The sequence below is a fragment of the Rhinatrema bivittatum genome, chromosome 1, assembly GCF_901001135.1.
Source record: "Rhinatrema bivittatum chromosome 1, aRhiBiv1.1, whole genome shotgun sequence".
In the NCBI taxonomy this organism is placed as follows: Eukaryota; Metazoa; Chordata; class Amphibia; order Gymnophiona; family Rhinatrematidae; genus Rhinatrema; species Rhinatrema bivittatum.
The window spans coordinates 817,164,463-817,183,504 of record NC_042615.1 but is presented as its reverse complement, the minus strand read 5'-3'; the positions used below and the strand labels follow the sequence as shown (position 1 = coordinate 817,183,504).

Genomic DNA, 19,042 nt, shown 5'->3' with positions numbered 1-19,042 from the left:
AGCTGCCTTTGATACCATCAACCATAACCTCCTCATCAACCGGCTATCCGAAATAGGCATCTCAGGCCTAGCCCTACTATGGTTTAAATCCTACTTATCTAACAGAAAGTTCTCCGTCAAGATAGGAAACGCCAACTCCACACTCTATCCCTTGTCTCAAGGTGTCCCACAAGGCTCCTCCCTCTCCTCCACCCTTTTCAACATTTATCTCACACCTCTATGTCAGCTCCTCACAGACCTCGGCCTCAAATTCTACCTCTATGCAGATGACGTTCAAATCGTCATTCCCATTCACAACTCTCTCTCAGATGCCCTTGCCTTCTGGAACACATGTCTTGCCAACATCAATGACTTCCTCACCAACATCCACCTCGCTCTAAACTCCTCCAAAACAGAGCTGCTCCTTATCTCTCCTCACCTCCCTCCCAAACCACCGATCTCCAACGATCCAGCTTTCAACGTCATAACACCCCAACCCACAGTAAGAGACCTTGGGGTTATCATAGATCAACAACTCAATCTCAAAAAACAGATCAACTCCATCCTCAAAGAAGGTTTCTTCAAGCTTCACATCCTGAAGAAACTCAGACCCCTCCTCCACTATCATGACTTCCGCACCGTCGTCCAAGCCACCCTTTCCTCAAAGCTGGACTACTGTAATGCCCTCTTCCTTGGCCTACCCTCCTCCACCACCAAGCCCTTACAAATGCTCCAGAATGCCATCGCCAGGGTCATCACCAACTCAAGGAAAGCTGATCACATTACCCCAATACTCAAAGAACTCCACTGGCTCCCCATCGCATCCCGAATTCTCTTCAAAATTCTAACCATAGTGCACAAGTCCATCCACTCGCACAATTCCAATTGGTTGGATGAACCCTTTCGTCCTATACGCACTGAACGACCCACTCGCACTGTCAACAAAGGCACCCTCTCCATTCCCCCTTTGAAAAAAGCCCACCTCTCCTCTACTAGGGACCGTGCACTATCCATTGCAGGCCCTAAACAATGGAACACCCTCCCTACCACTCTCAGGCTAGAGCCATGTTACGCCAAGTTCAGAAAAAAACTTAAAACATGGCTCTTCCGATAAGCCTACCCTGATTAAGTACACCGACTTCTGCAAGATCTTGCCTACGCCTTGTATATTCCTGTAAATAGTCCGTTGCAGTTTTTATTTATTGCTTTAATTCCTCCACCTCCTGCTCTTTGTATACTCCTCCTTGTTCGCCCTCCCTGTTCATTGTAATTTCTACCTTTAAAGTTACATTGTAAACCGGTATGATGTATGCATACTAATACCGGTATATAAAAGTTTTTTAAATAAATAAATAAATAATTCTCCTAGACCACGGTTTCCTTTTTGACACTGGGGCTTCTTTTTATTTTCCAGGCTGTGACAGCTTCCAGAAATGACAACATGGTGAGACAGACACTGCAGCGGTGCCATCATGCTTTAACCAGATTGCTTAGGAAAATCCAGGGTACTAGATTTCTCTTCCTTTATGTGGAATTCACATTAACTGTCCTTCATTTGCTTTCAAATAAACGTTTCTTTGCACTGTGGGTAGTCCCCTGGCTTGGCCGCAGCACTACGTGATTCGGTACCTGAGACCTGTGTAAGTGCCCTCTTCCTTGCCAGAAAGAAGATTCATCGCATTGTGATGTGATGGCTGTAATAAGTCTCTAATCCTGCAGTGAGGGTCTCTTAATAGACTCTAAGCTTGAACTTCTGCCCTGCACAGCAAGGGAACTATACTAGCTGTGGAGTCTAGCTTCACTGGTTCAGTCCGTGGCTCTTTTGACAGTGTCTACAAACTGCTGCCTCTTTGTTCTCGAATCCTGATTTCCTAACAGTTTCCTTTTGAACTGTGGTAGTAGCATAAGTATGTTTTGGAATGGTAACTATAATTCGAGGACAAGCAGGATGTTAGTCCTCACACATTGGTGATATCATCAGATGGAGCTCTGACATGGAAAACTTAGTTTCTAGAACTTTGATTTGCCACACTGGGAATGCCAAGCAATCCCTATACCATGTGTCCACACAGGGTCCCTCTCCAGTCTCTGTCTTTCCAATGAGCTGCAGCATCGTGGTGTGTGAGCTCGCTTTGGCTTTTTAGCATCTTTTGGGAAAACTTTTTCAAAACTTGTAAACACAATTTTCTTTGCTGCATTCCCTCTCGGTCTATCCCCGTAGTGTTCCTAGTAAAGGTTTTCAAAGTTTATTGGTAAGTTTCCTTTAACGGTTGATTCCCTACGGTGGTGGTGCTTCGGTGCCCACCGGCCATTGATGCCTGTCGCTATCGATTTTGATCTTGCTTCCTGTTTATTTAGTCCCATCATGGTCGCCTCTGGATTTAAGCGATGGCTTTGGTGCCCGAGAACCATGTCCATCACGGACCCCCATTATGAATGTGTCCTCTGCCTGGGAGCATCGCATGACATCCGGGGTTGTCGCAAATGCACCCAGATGACCCCAAAAGGATGTCATATTTGTCTCGACAAGATGGAGCACCTCTTTGGGTCAGCGAATACTGAACCATCAGCATTGAAGGACCATGGAGCCACACCGAGCCACCAACATCAGCGGACCATTAGTGCCATCTGCTTAGGGGCACCGTAGACCGACCATTGTCGGACTCCTTCAGGCCGAGGATGCCTGGTACCTCGTCATCAGCCTCAGCATCGGGAAAGATCATGCCCAGCATCGAGGGAAGCATCAGCTTTGGCCTCTGTAGATGCACAGTGATGCGCCAGTTCATGCTGTGATGCCCCAAAGTGACCCCGTGTGAGGAGTGCCAGACCTCCACTGGTGCCAGGGAGTCCGCAGTGGTCTCCACTAGTCCCGATGTCAGTCACTGATCCTCCTCTTGGTTCCAAAAAGGATGTATCCACCCCTCCTACATCTCAGTAGGTGTTGGCATCGGGAATGTTTGAGGAGGAGCTTGAGCGGCCAGTACAGCTGGCAGTTGAGCGGGTGATGCAGGGCATCGGTCCTGTGGCACCGATGGCACTGGACCCGGCACCGCCTGTGTTAAAACCACTGTTGGAGAAGCTCCATGCACTCTTCGGTGTATTATTGACCCAGCTGGCATCGGTTCTCTGGTGGGCGTCTGTGCTCGTTGGGGTACTGCATCCTCCCCCTGCCGATATGGTGGTCATGGCTGGTTCTTCAGAGGAGGAAGCTCCAGCTAGGATGGCTGAGACACTGAGGCCTACAGCCCCCACCCTATCCATCTTCGCCTGTGCCTGCATTTCTGGACAAAGGCTGAGTACCTAGGGCCTAATCTCTTGCCGAATTCAGTAAGGATGAGGGTCTCCACTCGGACTCTTCTCCTCCAGAGGAGCGAAGGAAGTCTCCACCTGAGGATTTAACCTTCTCAGGTTTTGTGTGGGCGATGGCGGAGGCCATCCCTTTTCAGGTGCTGACAGAAGAGGATGCCAGGCACAAAATGCTTGAAATGCTCCAGTTTGTAGAGCCTCCTAAGGAGATTGTGGTGGTCCTGTGCATGACATCCTTAAGAAGTTACTGTTGAGGATGTGGGAACACTCCCTCATAGTGCTTACCATAAATAAAAAGGATGACAGAGTTTACCTTGTCCAGAAGGTTCCTGGGTTCGATAAGCGACAGCTTCCCCACCAGTTGGTGATAGTTGAATCTGCTCTCAAGTGAGCCAAGCAGTCTCAACCCCATTTCTCAGCACTCTTGGCTCTCTCCCAAGAGTGATGGACACTCTTGGGAGAGAGGTTTTTCAGGGAACCATGCTCATTGCCCGCATAGCTTCCTACCAACTCTATGTGAGCCAATACTTGCGGGAAATGTGGAAACAGGTGCAGGAGTAGCCGATCAGTTGCCTCAGCAGTAGCAAGACACCCTCATGTCGCTGGTGCATAAGGGCCTGGAGTTGGGAAAACAAGAGGTCCTTGCAATCTACAATTTTTTTGAAATTACATCGAGTGTCTCTGCTGCAAAAATCGCCACCCGCAGAATGGCATGGCTGCAGGCCTCGGATCTCTGACCAGAGGTACAAGAAAGACTTGCTGACATGCCGTGTACTGGGGAGAATCTCTTCAGAGATAGGGTGAGGGATATGGTGGCCCAGCTCCGGGACCCAAAGAGAGATCACACCCATTATAACAGAACAACAACAAAAAGACACCGCTCATCAAAATCCACTTACACCAATCCTAGACAGCCTCAAAAATACATCCTACGTAAGAGACTTAGGCGTTCTTCTAGACAATCAGCTGAACCTAAAAAGATTTGTAAACAACACAACCAAAGAATGCTTTTTCAAACTACAAGTCCTGAAAAAGCTTAAACCATTACTTCACGCTCACGACTTCCGCCTCGTCCTGCAATCAATTATCCTGACCAAAATTGACTACTGCAACGCGCTGCTAATCGGATTACCAGCCTCCACCATCAAACCTCTCCAGATGGTACAGAATTCTGCAGCTAGGGTCCTGACCAATTCTAATAAGAGAGATCACATCACGCCCATCCTTTACAATCTCCACTGGCTTCCAATTAAATTCAGAGTCTCCTACAAAGTCCTGACCCTCACTCACAAATACCTAAACAACATAGCACCTATCGATCTCACCCATCAACTCCGTACCATTAAATCAACAAGACCAATCAGAAAAGCATACCAAGACACCCTTATCATCCCTCAAACCAAAACTCCACTAAGAAATAGGGCTTTCTCCACAGCAAGTCCTTCACTTTGGAATTCACTACCACCAGAACTCAGACAAGACACTTGCCACCAGTCATTCAAGAAAAAACTGAAAACCTGGCTATTCAGCCAAGCATTTCCATGATTTCTAAAAAGCTGCTTCAACGAACTCTTTTTACATCCTCTCCGCTCTAATTATATAACCCCTCCATCCCCCCTCCCTTTATTCTTCTCTCCCCCCTTTGATTCTGATTTTCGCCCACCCATCCCGACCCCCTCACCCCTACTCTACCCATTCCCATTCCTCCCTGTTCGCTTCGAATCACCAATGCAGAAGTAAATTATCTTAGACTACTGTTAACAAATTTCCTGTAAGACATCTGTACAATTAGGAACTAGGAATATTCCATAATACCATATTTTAGACATTGTCTTTTTTGGCTATTTATTTCTTCTTTAAATGCTATTTAGAAAAGCTCAATCTAAAACATTAAGATTTAGACATATAAGACTTTGTTGTGCCATGTATATTTTGCTCTTATGTTTATGTTTTTGCCATGTATATTTTGCTCTTATGTTTAAATGTTATTCAAAAAAGTTATACAATATGTTACTCAAAAAAGTTCTTTGTTATATGTAATTGCCCACAAGCAAGCTTATTCAACTGTTCTCTGTAAACGATTTGATTTACATATAATGTAAGAAGATCGGTATATAAAAACCATAAATAAATAAATAAATAAAATCCTCCAACAGCTCTGTCAGCACTCAGGACCTGTCCTCCTCTGCTAGGAATTCAGCAAGATCAGGGTAGAAGAAGTCTTTCTTTCACCAGAGGAAGTACTGTCCTCTGCCCCCTCGTTCCTGTCAGCAGCATTAGGGCTTCTGCAGAGAGCTCCCAGGGCCCAACCAGCACCTTAGTCAACTCCAGGGTCGGGGTTTTGACTGGGTCGTAGGGCGCATAGTCCAATTACCCATACCCAGAGTGATGGATCCGCCGATCAGGGGCAAGCTGCAGTTCTTTGCGAACCAGTGGCCCAGTATAACCTCAAGCCAGAGGGTTCTTTCAATCGTCCATCAAGGGTACCGATTGAAGCTATTGGGTGCCCTACCAAATTGCCCTCCTGTTAGGATATGTGAATATGTGGGCCCTTGGGCTGAGGGGAGAGATGGAACTGCTCACTGGGAGGATCCCCGTGAGTCTCACCATCGGGAGGCGAGATCTCAGCTAAGAGGTGTGCAGAGCAACAGATGCTGGAGAGAGAGAGTGGAGAGGAGAGGGCAGTAGAGCTAGAGATGGTGACTCCAAGGGGTGGAGCCATAGGGCATCAGTACAGGGAGCTGACGTCAGTTCTAGCTAGAACATCCTTAGAGACTTTATTAAAGGAACAAAGTGACACTGCCCGCGGAACGGGGAGTGAAGCAGGAAGTCACATAGACGCTGAGGTGTTGTAGGTCTGTGCAGTGGAGTATACCCACGGAGGAGTCCTCTGTAGAGATGAACGGTGATGGTATGTAGAGTGGGGTACACCGATGAGGGTCCTTGGTAGTGTTGGCACGGCAATGGTCCGCAGAGCGGGATACACCGATGAGGGTCCTCAGTAGCGTTGGTACGGCAATAGCCCGCAGAGCAGGGAACACCGATGAGGGTCCTCAGTAGCGTTAGTACGGCATTGGTCTGCAGAGCGAGGTACTTACGGTAGCACAGCGAGAGTTCCAGAGGAAGCCCTGGGGAACGGGGCAAGTAGCAGTCCAAGAAGCAAGGTCTTCCGAGGAGCGGATAGCCCGAGACAGGGGTCCCCGAGGAGCGGGTACCTGGAATGTTTCTAGTCGAGGAAGCAGGAACTGGAACGCAGGTCCAACGTGAGCGGATTCAGCAATGAAGGAACTCGTTGCCAAGTCTTAGGCAGGCAGGGCAAGCCGGCTTAAATGTCCAAGAGTATTGACGTCATCCGGGGGGGATGTCCCTGAAGTTCCCGCCATGACATGAATAAGACTGGCCTGATGGCGCTCATGCGCCTAGGGAACTCCCAGGGCAAGATGGTAGTCGGCAGCGTTCACGCCATGTGGGAGGGCCCGGGAACTAGAGCTTGCAGGCCGGCGGTAGCTGGCGGAGGCTGCCAATCTCCCTAGAGGAGTTGATGCAGAAAGGCATAAGGTCAGCAAAAGTGGTCGCAGCCATCTGCGACCGAGCTAACACCTCCAAGCCCATTTTGAGGGCTGTTAGCACATCAAGATGTACTACTATTGTTTATTTATTTTATTATTATTTTATATTTTAAATAAATATTACTAATGGAGCTTTCCCCTGACTTAATGGCCAGAGCGGTCAAACCTGTTTCACCAGGGCAAAGAGGGCGGAGATTTTATTCCAGGTATTTCCTGATTCCAAAGAATATAGGAGGACGCCATTCCATCCTAGACCTAAGGGCCTTGAACAGATTTATCAAAAAGGAAAAGTTCAAGATGGCTTCCCTGGGCACCTTGATCCCCCTTTTACAAAAAGGGAACTAGCTATGCTCCCTCGATCTGAAGGATGCGTATACCCTCATTGAGATCTTCCCAAGTTACCAGTAATATCTCCGATAAGTGATGGGAAAACAGCACTTCTAGAATAGGGGGGTGTTTGGGCTCATGTCAGCCCCACGGGCCTTCACAAAATGCCTGGTCATGGTGGCAGTGCACCTTCGCTGGCTGGTGGTGAATGTTTTCCCTTATCTGGATGATTGACTGGTCAAGAGCATATCTCAGGCAGAGGCAGTCATGTCCATACTCTTCACCAGCTGGGATTGGAGCAACTAGGGTTCGTCATCAACTAACCGAAGGCCCATCTCAGCCCATCATTTCAATTGGACTTTATAGGAGCCCTGCTAGACACAGCACAGGCCAAGGCCTTCCTGCCTCATCAAAGGGCCATATCTCTGATAACCATCACAGCAGAGATTCAGCAGGGCAGCAATAGAAAGGTGCCTCTGGTTTGCTCCCTGTATAGGCCAGTTGGCAAACCAACCTCAGACGTCCTTGCCCGACATTGGGGCAAAGGTCTTCTGTATGCATATCCTCCGATTCCCTTAGTAGTGAAGACTCTCTTGAAGCTTCGCGAGGATAAGGGGATTATGTTACTCATAGCACCTAATTGGCCAAGACAGGTCTCGGCCAATCAGTCTGGGGTGTTTCACAGATCTCATCATGCAAGATTGAGGCAGGTTGAGACATCCCAAACTCTAGGCCCTGTCACTAACAGCCTGGATGTAGAGAGGTTAGTTTTGCAACCACTTGATCTTTCAGAAGATGTGTTCTGGTGGCTTCTATAAAGTCTTCCACTAGAAAGTCCTATGGTCCCAAATGGAGGAGGTTTTCCATGTGTTATGAGCAGAAGGCCCTAGATCCATTCTCCTGCCCCACACAAAAACTGCTTGATTACCTTCTACATCTATTGGAATCTGGCTTGAAAACCAACTCCGTTAGCGTGCATCTGAGTGCAATTGGCACATTCCACCATGGTGTAGATGGTATGCCCATCTCTGTAAGGCCTATAGTTGTACATTTAATGCGGGACCTGCTTCAACTGAAGCCTCCCCTAAGGCCTCCCACTTTGTCTTGGAACCACAACATGGTGTTAGCTCAGCTGATGAAAGCTCCTTTTGAGCCCCTGCACACCTGTGACCTGAAGTACTTGACCTGGAAGGTAATATTTTTGATGGCTGTCACCTCAGTGTGCAGGGTCAGCGAGCTCCAGGCTTCAGTGACTTATCCACCTTACATTGTTTTATCATAACAGGGTGCTCTTGCCTACACACTCTTAAGTTCCAGCCTTAGGTGGTGATGGACTTCCATCTTAAACAGTCCATCGCCCTGTCAACATTCATTGCCAGGCCCTATTCGCACCAAGGCAAAAGAGCCCTGCATGGTTTGGACTGCAAGAGAGCCTTAGCCTTCTATCTGGAGTGGAAAGAAGCCCATACACAGGCCTCCCAACGTTTTGTTTCTTTTGATAGGAATAGGTTGGGCGTTGCCGTTGTCAAACAGACATTATCCAATTGGCTAGCAGACTCCATCTCAATAATTTGTTATGCCCAGGCGGTACTGCATTTTGGGGATCATGTCAAGGCTCATTCTGTCCAAGTCATAGCAGCATCTGTGGATTACTTGCGAACAGTTCCTGTGGAGGAGATCTGCAAGGCTGCAGCGTGGAGTTCTCTCCAAACATTCACATGTCACTATTGCGTGGATAGGGATGGACAACGCAACAGTAGTTTTGGCCAATCTGTCCTTTGGAATCTATTTGAGGTGTGGAACCCATCTCTCTCTCTCGCCTAGGATATGTTGTTTGGGTTCAGGCTGTCTCTCCGTCTGTTACCAACAGCACCATTGTTGTTGTGCCCGTTGGCACCTGGTTTGGGTGTCTGGTCCCCCTTTTAAGTTGCGTAGCAGCCTGTAGCTGGGTGTACACCAGCGTGTGGGGACTGCCTTCCTGCTTAGCCTCAGAGAAAGCAGAGTTGCTTACCTGTAATAGGGGTTCTTCAAGGAAACAGGATATTAGTCCTCATGAAGCCCACTTGCCACCCCGCGGAGTTGGGTTTCTCCTAATTTTTATTTATATTTAATTCTATGTTATAAGACTGAAGAGGTACCCCTCATGGAATGTAATATAGGACATGTTGGGCATAAGTTTTCTGTGTTGGGGCTTTATCAGATGATGTCACCCATGTGTGAGAGCTAACATCCTGCTGTCCTCGGAGAACCCCTGTTACAGGTAAGCAACTCTGCTTTAATTTGATTGGTACTGCAGCTGTGGGAGCTGAGTCTCTGATGTGGCTACAGGATTTTCATGCCTATAGTTCAGCTGTTTGCAGCATCCCATTAAGAATTTGGAGAAGGTTTCTCTGACACGGATTTTGTTTCTGGAATCTCAGCCTCCTGTATTGATTGGTTATGGTGTTAGTTCACAGTAACTCTATTGCGGTCCTCCCTGGAGGGACTGGCAGTGTGTAGAATGGATACTTGTGTCCTGCGTTTATTTATTCATGGGTTTAGTATGCTGCCTTTTTCAAAAGCTAGAGGCAGGTACGTATCAAAACAAATTACAATATTATAACAACTACAATAAATAAATGTGAAATGTGTACTTGGATGGGAACGATTCTGTTCTTGCTCACTGTTCTGCTGTGTTTCTGCTTTGTCTGTTCTCAGGGCTGCCAGCAGCTATCCCCAGCCTTCCCTTGGAGCTGACAGTCCTTTACAACACCCTCATTTTCAAGATCAATGTAGCAGATGGCTTTACAGATGAGGATGCTCATGAAATAGAGCAAGCACTTGTCAGGGGTAAGGAGGCCTCGGATTCTTTTCCCTTGTTCACCAGAGAGTGCATTGCTTATCTGAAATGCAAATTGTGCCCTTGAGGTTTGTGGGATCCATTCAGTCTCTCAATAGTGCTCTGTAGCAGACCTGGATTTGATCCCAGCTCTCAGGCTGGGAGTGATTTGGAAGCAGGATTCACAGTCTTGTTGGAGGCAGAATGTTTCATCCTCGTAGACTTAGGGGGGTCTCATTAGCCAGGGTCCAGAGGGAGCCATAGTTTGTGACACTGGCTGAGGACTGCTGCTGTGACTGCTTGGCTGAGTTAGGAGGGGAATTAAAAATACAGGAAAAGCCTGGGTAGCTGTCCAAGAAGGCTCATTCTGCCAGTTCTAACTGAGCTGGAAATCCAAAAAAGGAGAAGAGGAAACTGCTGGGCCAAAAAAAAATGAATGAGTTTGTGGTCCCAATCCCACAATAGAACATTTGTACTCAAAGCAGTTGTGTGTAGCATCTCTCAACTCACTCATGGCCAGGAGTGGGTCTTCTATACATGCTCGTCCACCCCCATCACCTCCTCGGCCAGTCTGAGCTGTCACCCTAAACTGGATCGTCCACAGGAGAAAGCAGAAAGTTGTTAAAACCTTTATTGAAGCAAATGGGTACATGTATTTTTAAGCTGGTATTCAGTGGTCGTGGCACTTATGTAATTAACATGTTCGGATAATACTGTTGTATAATTATTCCTATTTTGCTTTAATAATAAAAAAGATTAAAACAAACAAAAAAGAAAGTTAATTACTGGGTCATCGCATGGACCAAGAAATCCCTGTGCTTTCTCTAGTCCGGTCTTTTCATCAGAGTGTACCACCTGGTAACTGTTAATCTCACTCCAAATGGTAGAAGAAAGCTGTTTGCAAATGGCTTAAAGTAATCCATGCTGCAGTTAGATGTAACAGGATTTTGCTGCTTTGGCTTCCGCCCCTTTCCAGTCTTCTGACGATTTCCCAGCCCCCTCTGTTCTTATGGTGAACACGTACAAAATCCTTGGCATGTTGGACCTCCCTGTGCTGCTAACCAGGCATCAAGGGTATCAGACCCACTTTTCTTGGGAATGTTGGGCAAAATTATTTTTGCTTCTCTTTTACTGTAATTCTAATTGAAGAAAAGAGTTTGAAAAAAACTTCCTTTCCCTGTACGTATCCGGATCAGTCCAGACACCTGGGTTTTGCCTCCCCTCCAGCAGATGGAGACAGAGAAGTTTTTCAAAACAAACCCTGGCATATATACCAAGGTGCCACCCACAGTCCCTCAGTCTTACTCTGTCTTCAGCAGATGGCAGGGGTGCAAAACCCACAGTCTCTTCTGATTTAAAAAAAAAATAAAAAAAATTAATTAGGAATAGTTAGTTAGGGACTTTTTTGTTCCTTTATTTGTTTAAAAAAAAGAAGAAGGCCTGTTAGTCTCCCAGGGGGTTGGCAGGTCCTTGAGGGGACCATCCTCCCTGGTCGAGGCAGCTGCTCAAGAGGGTCGAGGGCCCTGCCTTGGTGGAGTAGCAGCACTGGGGTGATACTGGGGAGCCCGGCTCACTCACCCCAGCAGCAGCAGCAGGAGCATGACCTGTCCAGAACCAAGGACAGCGCGGGGGCAGGTTTGCGATTTAAAAAAATAAATAAAAGTTTCGGTTGTTAATTTTTTTTGCCGCTCCGACTCTCCAATACCCCCCCTCCCGTCGATCTGCGTCGCAGTCTTTTCTTACGATTTTTTTCTCCGTTTCTCTGCGGTAAGTCAGGCCCTTCTTTCTCTCCGGCAGCGATCATGCCCCGAGGCTCATCTTGTCGCGCATGCGGCTCCTTGCGCGGCCATCTGTTGCACGACTGCCTCTGCGCTTCTTGCTCGCAGGGTGGCAAAGGTCCCTCCATTTCACTGCAGGAAGGCCCGATTCGCTCACCCCAGTCGTCCACGCGGTCCCGGACGGGTCGGGCCGACTCAGCTGCGTCGTTCCCGATCAGCGCGGGAACGGCGGCCATTTTGGGATCAGTGGCGCAAAATGCGGAGGGGGAGGAGATTTTACCCCTGGCACTGTCTCCTCAGTGCAGGCCTTCGCTGGCTCCGGAGGTTATTTTAAATGAGGATAGCCCTGAGGGGGCTGCGGATTCCTCATCTGACTCCTCCTTTTCATCAGAATTTCTGCTTCTGATGCACAAGGCTTTTAAAGCCAAAAAATTGGGAAAAGATGGGCTGAGGAGCAGCTTCTGTGCCCACCGTCCCGCAAGTGGTCTCGGCGCCGTTCCGGCTCCAAAGGTGAGCCAGAGCCCCCTAAGGGAAAAAGGCCTTTGCGCACAGGACTCGTCGACACGGACATAGACTCTTCTTCATCAGGGACTCCTGATAATCAGTCCCAGCCCACGGGAGGACGGACGGACGGACGGAGATCCTGACTCCCAGCCCAAGCTCATCCAGGGGGATACAGAGCTGGAAGGGGATGATCCAAAGGTGGTTTGTCTCTTTAAAAAAAGAGGAGTTGAACCCACTTATCCCGGTCATCCTGGGGGAATTAGGTTTGGAAGCCCCTCCGCCGGAGTCGCGGTTGGGGTCTATGGATCCGGTATTACTGGGTCTCAGGGGCCCCACAGTGTCTTTCTCTTTTCATTTCTCGGCCACAGACCTTCTCTTTCGGGAATGGGACTCTCCTGATTTGGGGTTAAAGGTCAGTAAGGCAATGGATAAGCTGTATCCCCTGCCGGAGGGTGCTTTGGACCTGCTGAGAGTTCCAAAGGTGGATGCAGCGGTGTCTGCGGTTACCAAGAAGTCAACTATACCGGTTACGGGAGCGACCGCCCTCAAGGACTTGCAGGACAGAAAGTTGGAGATGCAGCTCAAAAAGGTGTTTGAGGTCTCCGCGCTAGGGGTCCGCGTGGCAATGTGCACTAATTTTGCTCTGCGAGCGGGTCTTCGCTGGGCCCAGCAGCTCTAAGGCAGGTCGGACCTCTCTGAGGGGGAGGCTAGCCAGGGAACCGGCTGGAATCGGTCATTGCATATAGCGCCGATACTCTCCATGACCTCCTGTGTACATTGGCCAGATCCATGGTGTTGGCGGTGTCTGCGCGTCGGCTGCTCTGGCTACGGCATTGGGCTGCGGTTGCTTCGTCCAAGTCCCACCTCAGTTCCCTTCCTTTTAAAGGCAAGTTGTTGTTCGGGAAGGAATTGGAGGATATGATCCAATTGCTGGGTGAGAACAAGGTTCATAAACTGCCGGAGGATAGGCCCCGGGCCAGGGGATCATTTACAGCTCGATCTTGGTTCCATAGTAATCGGAGACCTCGACCGGCACGGTCCTCAGGCTCCTTCTTTCGTTCCAGTTCCACCAGACAACAGCCATGGCATCAGTCCTTTCGAGGCAGGCGTTTCGGCAAGCCAGGCAATTCCCCGTCGGCAGCAGGGACTAAGGCCTCGCAATGAGATATGGCTGATCCATCCTTCGGTACCCATCCTCCACCATGTGCCAAACATGGGTGCCAGGCTGTCGCTCTTCTTCACCATGATAAGTCAAGGTTACGCTTTAGATTTTATACAGCGTCCTCGGGACAAGTTCCTGATTGTTGTGTCCGGTTCCCGACGCCCTCTCTCCGCCCTCCTTACCTCTTTAGCGCCTCCCTCTTCGTCCGTGGGAAGATTGACTGCCACGGCGTCCTTCTGCCGAAGTCCTCCGGCGTCCCTGGACCAGCTAGACTCTGCAACCCGCCATGTTTCCTGGGGCGTGCGCGGCCCCGACTGAAGTACCGGCGATGGCGCGAACCTCGGGGGCATCCCCCGAAGATGACGTCACCCGCGACGGATATATAAGGTCTTAGAATTTGCTAACAGATTGAGTTAGCAAGGAATGACTATGGACTCGCTTCGACTTTCCAAGCTACTCTGCCTCCTCGGACTAACCAGGGGTACCCGCTCCTTGGGGGCCTCGCTCTCTCCTTTGTTTTTCAGGTGACAGTCTGGAACCGGTACTCGCTCCTTGAGGGCCCTCGTTCCCAGACTTACTCGGTACTCTCTTCTGCCTGGAAGTCATCACTAGTACTTCATGCAACATCATAGATACAAGCTGAACCAGGAAAGAATTTTTTGAAGTGAAGAGAATGTGATACCTCATATAACAATGGGCCTCTCAATATTTGTCCTTTTTTTTATAATAATTGTTATAGAAACAGGACACTTATCATTTTACGTAGCGTGGAGTGGTGACAGCTTTTTTCGAACACCGGCCTGACCCGACACGATCCGTGTTTCGTGGGCTTCTTCAGGGGTATAAAAAAAAGGAAAAAAGAAAAAAATGTATAATCTAGAATGTAGATACCAATGATTATAAAGAAGGTCAATCGCGTTAAACCAGTCTTTTAATTTACTGGTTAACGGCGGGTATGTTTGACACATTTGTTTGTGTGCACTCTCTGACAAATATTGAGAGGCCCATTGTTATATGAGGTATCACATTCTCTTCACTTCAAAAAATTCTTTCCTGGTTCAGCTTGTATCTATGATGTTGCATGAAGTACTAATTTATTGATACATCATAATTGCACAGTTTCTATTTTCAATTTCGTGGAAGTCATCACTGCCAACTACATCGGTGAGTTACCATCGCTCTCTCAGAGCTTTCCCTGGAACCAGGTACTCGCTCCTCTAGGGCCTAAACATTCCAGCTCCTGGGCTTCTATGAGACATTGTGTGAGTGTTACCATCTGGTTCAGTACATGAACTTTGCATACCCTGCCTACTCACTATATTTCAGTTTCTCTACAGCTCAGCCTCCAGGGATCGCTGTTCCAGTATCTGTTCCAGTATCTGAGGGACTTGCCAAGAGTCATCTAGTCCCCTCGCAGTCTCTGGAGTTCCTGGGAGCTCTGTTTGACACGGCACAGGGGAGAGTGTTCATCACCACAGAGCGGATAGTCGAGCTTCAGGGTCAGGTGAGGGACCTGATGTCCATGCAGATGCCCAAAGTGAAGGATTACTTGAGAATCTTGGGGTCCATGACATCTACCCTGGAATTGGTGCCCTGGGCCTTCGCTCATATGCGTCCATTACAATCAGCATTGCTGTCCCACTGGAACCCGGTGGAACAGTTCCATCTCCCGCTACCGCTTACAGACTCCGCAAGACACAGTCTCGACTGGTGGCTGATCTCTGACCGTCTCGAGTGGAGAGTTCCCCTGGTAATGCCCAACTGGACGGTCGTCACCACGGATGTCAGTCTCTCCGGCTGGGGAGTGGTTTGTCTAGGGAAGTCGGTGCAGGGGCAGTGGTCCCAAGAACAATCTCAGTGGTCAATCAATCATCTAGAAATCAGGGCCGTAGCTCTGGCCTTGGAGGCATTCCTTCCACTCCTTCAGGGGAAGTCGGTCTGGGTATTGTCAGACAATGCGACCACAGTGGCCTATATCAATCGCCAAGGAGGAACCAGGAGTCGTCCAATGGTGACGGAGGCTCGTTTCTTAATGGACTTAATGGCGGAACTACATCTCGTCAGCATTGCAGCTTCCCACATTGCCGGGGTGGACAACGTGCAGGCGGACTTTCTCAGTCGCCACCATCTCGACCCCGGAGAATGGGAGTTGGCCGACGAGGCCTTTCAGCTCATCTGCGACCGGTGGGGCACGTCGTGCATGGATCTGATGGCCACATTTCAGAATGCCAAGGCTCCGCGGTTCTACAGTCGGCGCAGAGAGACGGGGGCCAAGGGGGTCGATGCCCTGGTACTTCCCTGGCCGACGAACATCTTACTGTGTAAGGGTTTCCTCCTTGGCCGCTGATCGGCAAGGTGCTCAGGAGAAAAGAGCTCCATCCGGCAGAGGTGGTCTGTTTCGCACGCAAATGCGCGCCAGGATCTGAGGAGGTTGGCTCCGTTCCCATTAAACGCCGGAACGGCGGCCATCTTGGATCCACTACTTGCTGCTCCAGTGCTGCCTCCCAGGGATTCAAACCCAGAAGGACCTCATTCTCCTCTGGTTCTCTTTCTGGTGCATCTCCCCGACGCTGAGCCACCCTCAGAGGACCCTCCGGCCTCCCCCCCCTCCCCCGGCCATCCCTCCCCCGGAGCCTTTTTCCACAGAATTTATTCTGCTGATGCATGGGGCTTATTTGGCAAGGCTCAGCCAGCACCAGGATGCGGTTTTGGCTCCCCCTCCTCCTAAAGTGGTCAGTCTGGGGGAACTCCTGGATGTGGCAGGGGAGCCTCAGGGATTTGTACCGTCATGGCCTGGTACAGCACCAGTATTTCTGGCCCTGCCGTTTCAGTGGCCCCTTCGGGATCCTCTAGGGTTCAGCCGGTTGCCCATCCAACCAGTCCTGACCCTCCTTCCCTGACGGACCCTGCAGTGGACCCTGATCTAGATGACCCGACGCCATCGGCGCAAGTCGAAGGGGATGTTCCTCTGGTTCTACGCCTTTTCCAGAGCGATGAGATGGTTCTGCTTATCTCACATGTCCTGGCCGGATTAGATATTGAGGTCCCCCAGGAGGCTCCTACCGCCAGCACTGCACCGAAGAGAGGGGATCCCATCCTACCAGGGCTCAAGCCACCTTCGAAGACTTTCCTTTTCATCATATGCTCCTCCTATTGCTGTCCAGGGGGTGGGAGACTCCAGAGGCCTCTCTGCGGGTTGGCAGAGTGATGGACAGACTGTATCCAATCCCTGAGGAGTCCCTGGAACTACTTAAGGTACTGAAGGTGGATGCGTCGGTATCTGCAGTCACGGCTAGGACACCTATTCCTGTGACTGGAGGAGCAGCCCTCAGGGATTTGCAGGACCGCAAACTTGAGTTGTATTTGAAGAGAGTGTTTGTGGCGTCTGCCTTGGGAGTTCGAGCTGCTGTTTGTAGCTCCCTGATGCAGCATGCATGACTCTGGTGGATCCAACAACTACTCGGGACTCAGGACCTGCCTCCAGGGGAGGCACAACAGGCGGAAAGGCTAGAAGCCGTCTTAGCATATGGCGCGGATGCGCTGTATGATCTTCTCCGGGTGCTGGCCAGATCTATGGTTTCCATAGTCTCAGCTCGGCGCCTCCTCTGGCTCAGGACCATGGTCCGCGGATTCCTCCTTTCTAGTCTCAACTCTGCTTCCTTCCCTTCAAGGGTAAGTTGTTTGGAGTGGAGATCTAGAACGTATAGCTCCGTGCGGAACCGTTTCAGAGGACAACGGTGCTTCCACCATGTGCGGCCAGTGTCCCACAGGCCTCCCTCGTCTAGATCGCAGTCCTGGTCTCATTCCTTTCGGGGATGAAGATCAGCCCGAGACACCCTCGCCCAAGGGACAGTCACTATATCTTCACAATGAAACATTGCCGGCCCACTCTTTGATTCCCCGGATAGGAGGACGCCTGTCGCACTTCTATGAGGAGTGGGTCACAATCACCTCAGACCAGGGCGTCCTGGATATTCTACAGCGCGGTTATGCTTTAGAATTTGCTCGACCTCTCAGAGACAGGTTTGTCTTTTCTCCGTGCGGACTAAGGAAACAGGGCACAGTACGTCAGACGCTAGACCATCTCCTGGATCTGAGAGCCATTCTTCTGGTGTCACTACCGGAACAAGGACTCTGCCATTATTCCGTCTACTTCATAGCTCCCAAGCATGAAGGCTCCTTCTGGCCGATCCTGGATCTCAAGATGGTCAACAGGACGCTCAAGATACCACACTTTAGGATGGAAACTCTGCGCTCTGGCATCCTTGGACTTGATGGAGGCTTATCTTCATATCCCCATCCTGAAGGAGCATCAGCGCCTCCTTCACTTCAAGATTTTGGGGCAGCTCTTCCAGTTCCAAGCCCTGCCATTCGGCCTGGCAACCTCTCCTCGCACCTTTACCAAGGTGATGGTAGTGGTGGCAGCGGCCCTGAGGAAGTAACGGATCCTGGTCCCTCGCCTTTCTGGGAGCTCATTTCGACATCAAAGTAGGCACAGGCTCTCTTCGTCTGGAGTGGACCCAATCGCTCCTTGCTCATGTTCAGCGTTTCGGGACCTCAGACTTCCCACAGCCTGGGACTATCTCCAGTTGCTAGGTTCCATGGCCTCCACGACAGATGTTGTGCCTTGGGCTTTTGCCCACATGCGTCCCTTACAAAGAGCATTACTCTCCTGTTGGAAGCCGGTATCTCAGGAATTTCAGGCTCCTCTGCCGAGACCGCCCCTACCCAAGGATAGCCTGACCTGGTGCTCGACCTGGATCATTTGCTTCGAGGAGTAGAGCTCGAGGTTCCACAATGGGTACTTGTTACAACAGATGCCAGCCTTACCGGCTGGGCCCAGTGTGAGGTCGGCATTCGACACAGGGTCAGTGGACACCAGAACAGGCAACTTGGCCAATTCACTGTCTAGAGACAAGAGCGGTCTGCCTTATGCTGCAGCGTTTTCTGCCCCTAGCACAAGGCCGAGCAGTCCGGATCCTCTCCGACAATGCCACAACTGTGGCATACATCAGTCATCAGGGGGGAACAAGAAGTCTCCATGTGACTTGGGAAACGAACAAGCTGATGCCGTGGGCGGAACTCCAGCTGTCTCATCTGGCGGCGTCTCACATTCAGGGGTGGACAATGTTCAGGCGGCTTTTTTAAGTCGCCAGTGCTTAGATCCCGGAGAATGGGAACTGTCCCAGAAGGCAATGGCACTACTCATCACGCGATGGGGGACTCCCCATCTGGATCTGATGGCCACACAAAGGAATACAAAGGCTCCGTGCTTTTTCAGTCACAGAAGGGAGCATGGAGCAGAAGGCGTCGATGCCCTTGCTCATTCTCTCCGAGCTCAAGCAGCTTCCTGGGCAGAAATCTGAGCGGTCTCTCCGCAGGAATTTTGCCGAGCGGCCACTTGGAAGTCTTTGCACACTTTTGCGCATCACTATCTCTTGAATCTGCAATCAACGACCTTGAGTTCTTTTGGGGCTCAGTCATTTGAGCTGGGATATCAGTGGCCCACCCTATTTAAGAGAAGCTTTGGTACATCCCACGGTCTGGACTGATCCAGGTACGTACAGGGAAAAGAAAATTATTTCCTTACCTGCTAATT

At 49.9% G+C, this 19,042-nt stretch overlaps 1 protein-coding gene across 4 annotated transcripts in view; it reads left to right on the top strand.

Moving 5' to 3' along the window:
* FANCG (FA complementation group G) overlaps positions 1-19,042 on the top strand; it is a 158,216-nt gene that overhangs the window by 19,784 nt on the left and 119,390 nt on the right. For 3 of the 4 annotated variants that reach the window (XM_029581683.1, XM_029581670.1, XM_029581677.1), the window contains exons 3-4: positions 1,394-1,484; positions 9,879-10,010. In XM_029581683.1, the coding sequence (XP_029437543.1) occupies positions 1,394-1,484; positions 9,879-10,010 (223 nt within the window). The remainder of the gene's footprint in view (positions 1-1,393; positions 1,485-9,878; positions 10,011-19,042) is intronic. The other variant, XM_029581691.1, reaches the window with a different exon arrangement.